Below are 14860 nucleotides of genomic sequence, written 5' to 3'. Positions count from 1 at the left end.
AGACTTAAGACAACAGTACTATGCAAAATGATATACAGATTCAATACAATCCCTACCAAAATCCCAACATTTTTTGTAGAAATAGAAAAACCCATCCAAAAATTCATATGGAATCTTGAGACCCCAAATAATCAAAACCCTCCCGAAAAAGAAGAAAAAAACAGGAAGACGTCACACATACTCATTTCAAAACTTACTACAATGCTACAGTAATCAAAACAGTGTGGTACTGGCATACAGACAGACTTACAGACCAATAGATTATAATAAAAAACTCAGAAATAAAAATGCATAGATATGGTCAAATGATTTTTGACAAAGGTGCTAACACCATTCAGTAGGGAAAGGGCAGTCATTTCAACAAATGGTGCTGGTAAAATTGCATAACTGCATGTGAAAGAATGAAGTTGGACCCTTATCTAATATCATATATATAAATTAACTCAAAAGGGATCAAAGACTTAAATGTAAGACCTAAAACTGGAACACTTTTAGAAGAAAACAGAGGGCCAAATCTTCACAACATTGCATTTGGCAGTGATTTCTTAGATATGACACCAAAGGCACGAGCAACACAAGAAAAAAATAGGCAAATCGAATTTCATAAAAATTAAAGCATTTTATACATCAAAAGACACCCTCAACAGAGTAAAAAGGCAACTCATAAAACAGGCAAAAATATTTTTAAATTAGATATCTAATAAAGGATTGATACCCAGAATATACTGTATAGAAAACTCCTATAATTCAACAAGAATCCAATCCAAAACTGGGCAAAGAATTCCAGTAAACATTTGTCAAAGAAGATATACAAATGGCCAATAAGCAAATGAAAAGGTGCTCAACATTGCTAGTCATTAGGGAAATGCAAATCAAAACCATAATGACATATGACCTCACACCCACTAGGATGGTTGCTATGAAAGAGAGAGAGAAAAAAGGATAACAGGCACAGTGACTCATGCCTGTAATCTCAGTTCTTTGGGAGGCTGAGGAGGGAGGAATGCTTGAGGCCAGGAATTTGAGACCAGCCTGAGCAACATAGTGAGATCCTGTCTCTACAAAAAATAAAAAAATTAGCCAGTCATGGTACTGGAACTTGTAGTTCCAGCTGCTCGGGAGGCTGAGGTGGGAAGATCACTTGAGCCTAGGAGTTTGAGACTGCAGTGAGCTCTAAGTGTGCCACTGCGCTCCAGCCTTGGCAACAGAGCAAGACCCTGTCTCTTAAAAGAGAAAAAAGGAAAAAGAAAAATAACAAGTGCTGGCAAGGATGTGGAGAAACTGAAATTCTTGTGCACTGCTGGTGGGAAGGTAAAATTAGTATGGCATAGCCACTGTTGGTGGGAAGGTAAAATAGTATAACATAGCCACTATGGAAAACAGTATGGCCAGTTTCTATAAAGTTAAACCATAGAATTACCCTATAATCCTGAAATTCCACCTCTGGGTAAATACCCAAAAGAACTGAAAGCAGAGTCTCGAAGAGCTATTTCTACACCTGTGTTCTCAGCAGCACTATTCACAATACCTGAAACATGGAAGCAACTCAAGAGTCCATCAACAGATAATGGGTAAGCAAACTGTGGTCCATCCATAGAAGGGAGTATTATTCTGATTTGAAAAGGGAGGAAATTCTGACATGCACAACAACATGAGTAAATCTTGAGGACATGATACTAAATGAAATAAGCCAGTCACAGAAAGACAAATACTGTACAGTTCTACTTATATGAGTTATTTAGAATAGTCAGATTCATAGAGAAAGCACCATGGTAGTTGCCAGGGGCTGGGGGTTGGTGGTGAATGGAGCATTATTAAATGGGTAGTTTCAGTTTTATAAGGTGAAATAACTTCTGCAGATGGATGGTGGTAATAGCAGTACAAATTTTTTTTTTTAAGGCAGGGTCTGTCTTCCAAGCTGGAGTGCATGGCGTGATCTTGGCTCACTGCAACCTCTGTCTCCTAGACTCAAGCGATCCTCCTGCCTTAGCCTCCCAGGCAGCTGGGACTACAGGCATGCACCGCCATGCCTGGCAATTTTTTTTTTTTTTTTTTTTTTTGGAGAGATGGGATGTTGCCATGTTTTTTTTGTAGAGATGGAATTTGCCATGTTTAAGTTGCTGGTCTCAAACTCCTGGGCTCAAAGGATCCGCCTTCCTTGGCCTCCCAAAGTGCTGGGATTATAGATGGGAGCCACCACACATGACCAGTTGTACAGTATTATGGATATATTTAACACTGAATGGTACACTTAAAAACGGTTGTCCCAGCCATTTGGCAGGCTGAGTAGGGTGGATCACCTGAGGTCAGGGGTTCGAGACCAGCCTGGCCAACATGATGAAACCCCATCTCTACTAAAAATACACAAGTTAGCAGGGCTTGGTGGCAAGCACCTGTAATCCCAGCTACTCAGGAGGCTGAGGGAGGAGAATTGCTTGAACCTGGGAGGCAGAGGTTGTAGTATGCCAAGATCGTGCCACTGCACTCCAGCCTGGGCAACAAGAGCGAGACTCCATCTCAAAACAACAACAAAAACAACAAAGAACTGTGAAGGTGGTAATTTGTATATAGTGCATACTTTTACATAATAAATAGAGTCTCCATGTCTATTATATGCAAAAATAAAATATGGGTGGATTGTGCGTGATACAACAAGCAGAAACCATAAAGGAAAAATAGCTAAATTGAACCTCATTGAAATGAAAAACTTATCTCCCTTAAAATGTGTCAAAAGACTTAAAAGACAAGTCACCAACTAGGAGAATATATATGTAACCCATATAATTGACAAAGGATCTGTCTCCAGAATATGTAAAATCCTATAGGTCAATATAAAAAATCAATTCATTAGAAAAATCGTCAAAAGATCTGTATAAGTAATTACAGAAGACCTACTCATCCAGCCAGTAATATATGAGCTCAGTCTCACTATAAATTAGTACAAATTAAAATAAGATTCCACTGTGAGGAATGGAAAATGAGAATCTGGCAGTATCAAGAACTGGCAAGTACATAGGGAAACAAATTCTCAAGTACAGCTGGTAGGAGTATATACTGGTATAATCAGTTTCGTGGGCATTTAGCAATATGCAGTGTAATTAAAGATGCACATATCCTACCTCCTAGGAATTCTGCTTCTAGATATATACTCTGAAGAAATGATCATATATGTTTACAGCGAGACATGTTCAAGGGTGTATACCACATCATCTTCTGTAAGAGCAAAAAAGTTATAGCAAATGTAGGAGAGATGAATAATGATACGTGTGTAATGTATGTGTGTGTATATATATATAATATATATAATAAAACACTGCATAATAGGTAAAATGAATGAGCCTGTCTATATGTATAAGCAAGGACAAATCCCAGGAACAATGTTGGTGGAAAACAATATGTGTAACATGATCCCATTTAAATGTTAAACACAATACTGTATATTTTTATTACAATATATATGTTTACAGCATATAAAATATGGATGGAAATCACAGCTTCAGAAGAGCGGTAAAGGATACAACGAAAGGAAATGGGATTAAAAAGAAAACTAACAAAGGGGACCTTAATTCTATATGGCAGATTTTCTTTTTTGAGATGGAGTCTTACTCTGCTCCCAGGCTGGAGTACAGTGGCACCATCTAGGCTGACTGCCAGCTCCGCCTCCCGCGTTCAAGCAATTCTCCTGCCTCAGCCTCCCAAGTAGCTGGAACTACAGGTGCCTGCCACCACATCCAGATCATGTTTGGATTTTTAATAGAGACGGGGTCTTGCCATGTTAGCCAGGCTGGTCTCGAACTCCTGACCTCAAGTGATCTGCCTGCCTCAGCCTCTCAAAAGCACTGGAATTACAGATATGAGCCACCATGCCCGCCCTGGCAAGTTTTATTTCTTAAGAAAAACAGATATGAAGTAAATATGGCTGTTAATATTCATTACACCTGGAGAAGAGATACATTTGTTATATCACTGGTGTTGTATTTTTCTTGGTACTTTGTGTTTAAAATATTCCATAAGAAAAATCATTTTTTAATGAAGGGAAAAAATTAAAATTTGTATGATCTTTCATGCCTGTGGTTTTGAGGATTTCTGAGATGATTTTGCCTGATTACATTCTGAGAACTTAAATCTAGCTTCATTAAGGAGACAACTAACTGCTCATCTGAATGTTGTCTATAGCAAGCAGACCAGCACAGTCTCACCAAGAAAGTTGCCTCCGTGGTTAATTTTATGGGTCAACTTGACTGGGCCATGGTCCCAGATATTTGGTCAAAAATTATTCTGGATGTCTCTGGGAAGGATTTTTTGGACGAGATTTGTTTTATATTTTATTATTATTATTTTGAGACAGAGTAGCACTCTGTTGCCCAGGCCTGGAGTGCAATGGCACAATCTCAGCTCGCTATAACCTGTGCCTCCTGGGTTCAAGCAATTCTCCTGCCTCAGCCTCCCGAGTAGCTAGAATTACAAGTGTGCACCACCATGTCCAGCTAATTTTTGTGTTTTTAGTAGAGATGGGGTTTTGCCCCATTGGTCAGGCTGGTCTCAAACTCCTGACCTCAAGTGATCCACCTGCCTCGGCCTCCCAAAGTGCTGTGATTATAGACATGAGCCACTGAGCCTGGCCTTGGATGAGATTTAAATGGGAGGACTTGGAGTAAAGCAGATTACCCTCCATAATGTGTGTGGGCTTCGTCCAGTCAGTTGTAAGGCCTTCCTACGTCAAAGGCTGACCTCCCCCTGAGCAGGAAGGGATGCTGCCAGCAGGGGGCATTTGGATGGGAATAGCCATTCCTCCCAGCATCTCCAGCCTTCCCTCCTACCCTGTCAGATTTGGGACTTACCAAGCCTCTGTAATCCCGTGAGTCAATTCCTTAAGAAGTCAGTCAAAGGAAGGTGTGCAGGAAGAGCAACTGCAAGAACCCTAAGGTAGGGACAAGTGTGGTGTGTCTGAGGGATGGAAGGGAGGCCTGGAGAGGTGATCGAGGCAGGGACAGTGGCTTGAGATGGGACTGGAGCAATAGACAGGGGCAGATCAAGTAGGCATTGTGGATCACAGGGAGGAGTTTGGAACTTTTTCTTTGTAAATCTTCAATTTACAATTGTATAAATTTATGGGATACCAAGTGATGTTATGATATATGAACCCAATGTGGAATAATTAAATCAAACTAATTAACACATCCATCACCTAAAATACTTAGCATTTTTTTTCTGGTGAGAACATTAGAATTTAGTCTTTCGGCACTTTTGAAACATACAATACTCTATTAACTACATTTATCATGCTGTGAAATAGAACACTCTGTTCTCTTCTCTGCTTCCCTAACCCTCCCCATCCCCTATGTTCCTTCTCTCCATTGATAGCCCAGCCACCTTCCTCCCAGCCACAAAAGCCAGAAATCCAAGTCTTCAATCCCTTTGTCCTCTCCTACCCACTCCCATCCTTACCTTGAGCTTAATTGAGAGAAAAAGATGAAAGCATAAAACTTTGTGGAGTGAAAAATTAGGCAACCAAAATAGCATCTTATGAAGGGTAATTCATGGTGGATGTGACAAAGAAAAGATGATAAACCTATAAAGGGCTACCATCCTAATATTTCAGAACAGGCTTCCCGGTGATAAGCGATTATATTTCAAAGAGATAAGATGTGATGCATATTCTCTTTATCATGAAAATGTGAAACTGTATCTTCTTGAAACTGAAAATAAAGATGTATACTGACTATATGGCTATGTAATGGTTATTAATTATACAGTTTTATTTTGCTTATGAGTCTGAAAAATATGTGTATAAGTGAAAACAAATCGATAAGAATACAAGTTATTTTACGTAAAACTCAAGAGTCATATTTTTTAACCAAACCTCCAACTCGATTTTTAGTCTCTGTCTTCCTAGCTTTCAGCCTTTCAAACAGAACTGCCTGTTAAAGTACCAGGGCTTTTAATAACAACCATCATTTTCCATCTCTTACTCCCTGCTGTTAAAAAAACTACCCTTCTTATAATCAGAGATGACAGCATCTTCTGTCCAAAGACACAGAAACTACAAAGTGGCTGATTTCCTCGGTGCTTATTTTAAAAAGGAAAGCAAGGCATTATTAGACAGCTGAGACAGCCACGGCTAATGCATAATTGGCCCATGTTCTTTCTGTTCATCTTTGACACCATTATCTCTCTCTCATTGTCTTAAAGCAGAAAGGAAGGAGGCTTGCAACCTCATCCTGGGAAGGAGAGGGGACTCCTCTGAGATGGACACTTAACAAAGTCTGAATCACCAAAGAACACATACTTCCAAGAGAAGCCAGACAGTTCTTCTGTGACGTTCTGACCACACAAGCAGCGCTTTAGGAGAAAGCCTGTCACAAATAGCTATTCCTTTTAGAAGAGTTTCCCATGATATGTGTTTGGGAGTTTCCTTTTTGTGGGTATATTTCTGTGTGAGATGATACTACTTTGAAGAAAGATGCCTTAAACATAATGCAAACCAAGACATGCTTAGGACAAACATACTCTGGGAGGGGACTGTATTTTTGTTTTAAAGCACCCTTTGTTGTCCATATAGCCAATTAGTCCAATTCAACCACAGACCTTATGGAAGTCAACTAAGGCAAGAAGCCACTCACTTTTCTTGAGATCCAAGAAACAGAGGGGCCTGTGAAGTATCTGCTGGGTGGAAGAGGGGCTTGAATCAAGTTTCTTGGGTCAAATACAGAAAATGTTTACTAGCTGATATCTGCTCAGGATCCAACCACCTATGTTACACACTCAACTACATACTGGAAGCAAGGAATCAAAACTACAGAAGTTTTCACTTGCAAGACCACAAAGTTCAACTCCTTCATTTAACAGATGGGGAAAATGAGGCTTAAATTGATTTCCTACGGAAAAAAATAATGATTTGTTCAAGGTTGCTCAGCCAGTGTCCTGTCCAGCACATTCCCACACCCATGACTGTGTGGCCCTCGGTGAAAGGAAGACGTGGCCATTTGATGGAAGTCACAAACAAGCACCCTAGTGGTAAGTCACCAGGAATGCCTCTTTGCCCTCCCATCTGATGCATTTTATTTGTGGTGATAAATCTGCCCCACAGTGCATACAGTGCCCATGAATGCTGACTGCTTTCTAAACAGTCATGAGAATGTAGCTTACTGAGGCGTCTTTGAAAAACTGCTTTGTGAAAATAATCTGAAAGACTCTTTTTGGGCAGCACCAATAAATGGAAGCTTTTATTCTGGCTTCCTGGTAGATTAGCACAGCTTCATCCGCCCTAAGACGAAACACCAATGAGGAAATCTCTGCACTCACCATGGAACCAGGGGGCTATGGTGTCTGAGGTTTTCTGGTAACCCGCTCGAAGTGGTAGCTGCTCCTCTTTAAACCACCGGATGATGTCCTCTTGGGCAGAGCTGGACACTGTCCTCACCAATCCCTGATTTCTGTTATTTATAAAAGTTTTTCAAGTTAGATTTAACTAATTTGAAAATAATGCCCTCAAAAGTCATATATATATGTGTGTGTATATATATATATACACACACACATATACATGCATATATATACATGCATGTCTGTAGACACCAGAGGTGCTTTATACATGCAAATATATATACATATATATATATATACACATGTGTGTGTGGGGGTGGGGGGAGAGAGAGAATGGGAGACAGAATGGGAGGGAGAGGGAATTATACACATTTCCAGATCTAATTCAATGACCTCAGCTAACAGGAGGCTGGAGCCCTGACACACTACCATTATACACCTCCTCAAGGGCAGAAGAGGAAGGAATATAAATCTGTCACTTGTGCTTCCAGTCTTAAAGGGCTAGTTATGAAAATGAGCCACTGCTGTGTTAACACACAGATTTAAATTCATTTGTATAGGAATTATAAGCTCCATTAACTTCCAATTAACATCTGAGAAAATAAGCACTAAAAGGCAAAATACACTTTTACCCCAGCACATTTTCCTGGAAAGCAGGTATTTGCAAACAATAGAAATCAAATGCAATAAGATAGATTTCTTTCCTAATGTTTGCATTATTTGATTTTCTCTTCTCTTTCCACTAACCTCCCTGACTTGCTTTATCCTCTTCCACACTTTGATGACATTTAGTTCTGCTAAAAAAAAAGAAAGTAAAGAAATATAAAGTAAAAGGAAGAAGAGTATTTGAAGTTTGAAAAGACAAAGATACAGGCAGCAGAATCATTTTGAAATAGATTCAGTAGCAGAACTTAAGTTCTAGGATGTAAGTCAATTTCTACTACAAAGAGTAACCTCGCAACGTAATAAACAGACTTCCAAGTCCTACTCAACAGCGTACTAATTTTGAGCAGAATTCAATTTAAACACAACAACACCACTGCAGTCAGTGAACTACCCTGTCTGTAGAGGCACCTGCTGGGAGACAAGCGTCTATCTGAGCCAATGAGATGTGCTCTCCAGCCACTCTCCAGAAACAGATACTGACGGGGTCCAATATCAGCTCCATCCCCTCCCACCACTGAAGCCAAGGAACTATCCATTCCCTGCAGGGATGCACTAGGAGACACACTTGTCTGGGTCATTAAAACAGTCTTCTGTACTGGAGTCCCTGACCAGCTTTCTCACACAGCCCCTGAACCCTCCTTGAGTTCTTCCTCAGGTCCATCAAGGAGGGAGAGCTGTGTAAATCATAGCGCCCTTGGGAGAGCTGCAGCAAGCCTGGACTTGGAGCGCCCTCTAGTGCTGAGATGGCTGCAGTGGTCACAGGCTCAGGAAACAATTTAAGAATTCTAAGTTGGCTTAGAATTTCTGGAAGGGACTCTGAAAGACAGGCACAAATAAAGCCAGGCTGTGGAGAGTGGAATAAAAGCCTAATCCTTAAATGTGCAGATATTGTCACACATACACAAGCATCAAGACGACTCAGGACAATATGACCTCACCAAGCGTACAAAATAAGATACCACAGGTCAAGCCTAAAGTCATAGAGATGTGTGATCTCTCAAACAATTCAAAATAGCTGTTTTAAGAAAGCTCAACAAACTTTAAGAAAGAACAGAGTCAATTCAAAAATTTATCAGGGAAATTTAGCAGAAAGACTGAAGTAATTTTAAAAAATCAAATCCTGGAGCTGAAAAATGCAATGAATAAAATGAAAAACGCAATAGAGGGTTTCAACAGCACACTTATTAGTGAGCCAGAAGACAGGCTATTTGAAAATACACAGAGATAAAAAGGAAAACAATGACATGAAGAAAGCTTATGGGGTCTGTGGGACAACATCAAAAGAGTAAATACTGGAGTTATTAAAGAGGGAATTCAGGAAGACAAAGGGGTTAAAAGCTTATGCAAAGAAATAATAACAGAAAACTTTCCAAACCTGGAAAAAAAATTAATAGCCAAGCATAGGATGGTCAAAGGTCACCAGTCAGATTCAACCTACATAGGAATACCCCAAGACATATTATAATCAAACCCTCAGAGTGCAGAGACAAATAGAGGATCCTAAAAGCAGCTAAAGAAAAGAAGCAAATAACATGTAAGACAGATCCAATACACCCAGCAGCAGACTTCTCAGAAGAAACCGTATAGGCCAGAAAGAAGTGAGATGATACATGCTGAGACTGAAGGAAAAAAAAAAAATGCAACCCAGAATACTGCACACAGCAAAGTATTCCTTCAGAAAAGGAAAGAGAAAGACTTTTCCACACAAAAGCTGAGGGAATTTACCACTACCAGACTTGTCCTATAAGAAATGCTAAAAAATAGTTCTTCAAACATAAACTGGATGCTAACATGATTTTTGTTATAATACTATCATCATGATGTGTAAACCACTTATATCTTTAATATAAAGATATGAAGACTAAAAAATGAACTTAATATGAAGACTAAAAAATGAACTATCAAAAATAACTTTAATAACTTAGGTAATATAAAAATGTAAGTCATCACTCAAAAATACAAAATGCAAGGAGAGAATGGAGGTAAAGTGTACAGTTTTTTTGTTTCTTTCCTTCACAAAGTTTGTAAGTCTCTAAAATAACTTGTTATAACTATAGGATGTTTTTGTAAGTCTCATGGTAACCACAAAGCAAAAATCTATAACAGATACACCAAAAATAAAAAGGAACCAAAATGTACTACTAGAGAAAAGTGCCTAACCACAAAGACTATAAGAGAAGAAAGGATCTACAGAATAACTAGAAAATAAGAAGGAAAATTGCAACAGTAAGCCCTTACATATCAATAATTACCTTGCATATCAATGGATAAATTCTCCAATTAAAAGGCATAAAGTGGCTAGATAAAAATGAAACAATACCAAACTATACGTTGCCTGCAAGGGGCTAACTTCACCTGTAAGGACACACATAGTCTGGAAGGGAAAGAATGGGGAAAAAACATTGTATGCAAATGGAAACCAAAAGACAACAGGAGTAGCTATATTTATATCATATAAAGCAGACCTGAAGCTGAAAACTGTAAGAAGAGACAAAGAAGGCCAGTATACAATAATAAAGAGTTCAATACAGCAAGAACAGTTATAAATATATATGTACTCAATTAACATGGAAGCACCTAAATTTAGAAAGCAAATATTAATATACCTAAATAGAAAGACTGCAATACAACAATAGTAGAGGACTTCAACATCCCACTTTCAACAATGAACAGATCATACCGACAGAAAATCAACAATTAAACCACACTCTAGAATGTACCTAACAGACAATTATAGACTATTCTAATCAACCAGCTGCAGAATACACAGTATCTCAACAGCAAATAGAATACTCTCTAGGAATATGTTAGGCCACAAAACAATTCTTAAATTGTTTTAAGTTAAAACTTATCAAGAAATCAGTAATAGGAGGAAAACTAGAAACAAATATGTGGAAATTAAACATGCACCTGAACAACCAATGGGTCAATAAATAAATTTCAGAAACCAAAAATGTTCTTGAGACGAATGAAAATGAAAACAACATACCAAATCCTATGGGATACAGCAAAAGCAGTTCTAAGAGTGATGTTTATTCCAATAAACACACATATCAAAAAAGTAGAAAGATATCAAGTAAGTAATTTTATTGTTGTACCACAAGAACTAGAAAAACAAGAACTTGATGCAACATTAGTTGAAGGAAATATAACAAAGATCAGAGCATAAATAGATAAAATAGAGACTAAAGAACTGTGCAAAATATGGATGAAGAGTGGTTTTAATAAACAAAACTCACATATGTTTAGCTACACAAAGAAAAAGAGATGACTCAAATAAATAAAATCAGAGATGAAAAAGGAGACATCACAACTGATACCACAGAAATAAAAAGATCACTAGAGACTTATCAACAACTATATGTCAACAAAATGGAAAACTTGGAAGTAAATCAATAAATTCCTGGACACATACAACCTACCAAAATTCACTCATGAAAAAACAGAAAACTTAACAGACCAATAATGACTAACGAGACTGAATCATTAATAAAGTGTCCTATCAAAAAAAGCCCAGGACCTGATGGTTTCACTACCAAATCCTATCAATCATTTAAGGAAATATTAATACCAATTCTTCTCAAACTATTTCAAAAAACTGAAGTTGGAGGAATTCTTCCTAACTCATTCTATGAAGTCAGCATTACCTTGATATCAAAACCAGAAAAAGACACAACAAAAAAAGAAATCTAGAGGCCAATATTCCTGATGATGATGAACATAGATACAAAAATCCACAACAAAATACTAGCAAACCAAATCCAACAGCACATCAAAAACATCCTTCACCATGATCAAAGGAAATTCATCTCAGGGACGCAAGGATGGTTCAACATAAACTAATCAATGAACATGACACATGACATTAACAGAATAAAAGACAAAGACCACAAGATCATCTCAATAGACACAGGTAAAGCATTTACTAAAATTCAATATCCCTTCATGATAAAACCTTTAAACACATTAGGTACAGAAGGAATGTACCTCAACCCAATACAGGTCATATATGACAAAATCACAGTTTACATGCTGAAAGAGGAAAAATGGCAAGTTTTTCCTTTAAAACTTGGAACAAAACAAGAATGTCCACTTTCATCACTTTTATTCAACATAGTACTGAAAGTCCTAGGCACAGGAATGAGTCAAGAGAAAGCAATGAAGCACATCCAAATTGGAAAAGAGGAACTCAAATTGTCTGTTTGCAGATGACCTGATCTTACATACAGAAAACCCTAGAAGCTGCACCAAAAAACTCTTAGTCCTGATAAAATTCAGGGAAATTGTAGTATATGAAATAAACTTACAAAAATCAGTAGCATCTCTATGCATCAACAATGGACTAGCAAAAAAAAAAAAACAATTTTATTTACAATAGCAACATAAAATAAAATAACTAGGAATAAATTTAACCAAGGAGGTGAAATGTCTTTACAAGAAAAACTATAAAACACTAATGAAAGGAAACAAAAAAATAGACATCCCATGTCCATGGATTAGAAAAATTAATAGTCAAAATGACTGTACTACCCAAAAAGATCTGATTCAATGTAATTCCTATCAAAATACCAATGATATCTTTCACAGAAAAAGAAAAAACTTTCAAAATTTCTATGCAACCAGAAAAGACTACTATGAATTGCCAGAACAATTTGTAGCATAAGGAACAAAGCTGGGAGGCATCACACTAAATGACTTTAAAATATACTACAAATCTATAGTAATCAAAACAGCATGGTGCTGGCATAAAAACACACACATAAACAATGAAACAGAATAAAGAACCCAGAAATAAATCCACACATTTACAGTCAACTGATTTTCAACAAAAGCACCAAGAACACCTACTGGAGAAAGGGTAGTCTCTTCAATATATGGTACTGAGAAAACTAGATAGTGACATGTATAAGAATGAAACTGCCTACTCTTGCTATGTGCAAAAATCAGCTCAAAATGGATTAAAGACTTGAATATATGAGACCATGAAGCTACCAAAAGAAAATACTGGGGAAACACTTCAGGACATCAGTCTGAGCAAGGATTTTTATTTTTAATTTGTTCATAGAGATAAGTGTCTCCCTATGTTGCCCAGGCTTGTCTCAAACTCCTGGCCTCAAGCAATCCTCCCACCCCGGCCTCCCAAAGTGCTGGGATTATAGGTATGAGCCACCACGCCTAGCCCCAGATTTTTAAAAAGTAACACCTCAAAAGCACAGGCAACCGAAGAAAAATAGACAAATGGGATTATATCAAGCTAAAAAGGATTCTGCTGCAGCAAAGGAAACAATCAACAGAATAAAGAGACAAGTTACAGAAAGGGAGAAAATATTCATAAACTATGTATCTGACAAAGCATCAATATAGGAACTCAAACTCAATAGCAAAAAAACAAATAATCCAAATAAGAAAAAACCTCAATTGGCATTTCTCAAAAGAAGACATACGAATGACCAACAGGTGTATGAAAAAAATGCTCAATACCACTAATCAGGGAAACGCACATCAAACCACAATATCACCTTGCCCAGTTTTTTATTTTTGGTTATCAAAAAGACAAACAAAAAACAAATGCTGGGAGAATCCAGAGAAAGGAGAACTCTCATAGCCTGCTAGTAAGAATATAAATTAGTATACCATTATAGACAACCATATGAAGTTTCTCAAAAAAATTAAAAGTAGAACAAAAGCTCCAACAATCCCACTACTGGGTCTATGTCAAAAGGAAATGAAATCAGTATGTCAAAGAGATACTTGCACTCCCATGTTTATTGCAGCACTGTTCACAATAGCCAAGATATGGAATCAACCTAGGTGTCCAACAGTGAATGAATCAAGAAAATGTGGTGTATATACACAATAGAATATTATTCAGACATAAAAAGTATAATATCCTGTCATTTGCAATAAAAAAAATGCTGGTGAGAATCTGGAGAAAGGAGAACTCTTATTGCCTGATGGTAGGAATATAAATTAGCATACCATTATAAACAACGGTATGAAGTTTCTCAAAAAAATTAAAGAGAACAAAAGATCCATAAAAAGAATAATATCCTGTCATTTGCAACAAAATGGATGAACCTAGAGGACATTGTTAAGTGAAATAAGCCAAACACAGAAGGACAAACACTGCATGACCTCACTCTTCTGTGGAATCAAAAAGGTTGATCTTTTTTGTTGTTGTTGAGACAGAGTCTCACTCTGTCGTCCAGGCTGGAGTGCAGTGGCGTGATCTCGGCTCACGACAGCCTTCGCCTCCTGGGTTCAAGTGATTCTCCTGCCTCAGCCTCCAGTGTAGCTGGAATTACAGGTGCACGCCACACCAGGCTTATTTTTGTATTTTTAGTAAATACGGGGTTTCACCATGTTGGTCAGGCTGGTCTTGAACTCCTGACCTCATGATCCACCCACCTCGGCCTCCCAAAGTGCTGGGATTGCAGGCATAAGCCACCACACCCGGCCAGGTTGATCTTATAGAAGAATGGAATAGTGGTTAGCAGAGGCTGGGGAGAGTAGGGGGGATGGTAAATAGGGAGAGGTTGGTCAACTGGCGCAAAGTTACAGTGAGACAGCAGAAATAAGTTCTGCTGCTCTACTGCACAGCACGGTAACCACAGTCAACAGTAATGTACTACATACTTCAAAACAGCCAAAAGATAGGATTTTGAATGTTCTCACCACAAAGAAATGACAAGTGTTTGAGGTGATTCATATGTGAGTTATACTGATTTGATCATTACACAATATATATATGTATCAAAACATCACACTGTATCCCATAAATACATACAATTATTGTGTGTCAATTAAAAACAAAATACAATTTATGAAACACAACCACCACAATCAAGTTTCGATGGACTACTAGTAT

General features: G+C 37.9%; 1 protein-coding gene across 4 annotated transcripts in view; it reads right to left on the bottom strand.

Moving 5' to 3' along the window:
• The window catches only part of SH2D4A (SH2 domain containing 4A), an 82541-nt gene that overhangs the window by 15168 nt on the left and 52513 nt on the right, over positions 1-14860 (bottom strand). For all 4 annotated transcript variants that reach the window (XM_055348187.2, XM_063709121.1, XM_031014044.3 and 1 more), the window contains one exon: positions 7306-7436. In XM_055348187.2, coding sequence (XP_055204162.2) covers positions 7306-7436 — 131 coding nt within the window. The remainder of the gene's footprint in view (positions 1-7305; positions 7437-14860) is intronic.

Source organism: Gorilla gorilla, chromosome 7 (genome assembly GCF_029281585.2).
Source record: "Gorilla gorilla gorilla isolate KB3781 chromosome 7, NHGRI_mGorGor1-v2.1_pri, whole genome shotgun sequence".
NCBI classification, from domain to species: domain Eukaryota; kingdom Metazoa; phylum Chordata; class Mammalia; order Primates; family Hominidae; genus Gorilla; species Gorilla gorilla.
Note: the sequence above shows the minus strand (reverse complement) of the source record. Positions and strands in the feature narration are given on the sequence as shown.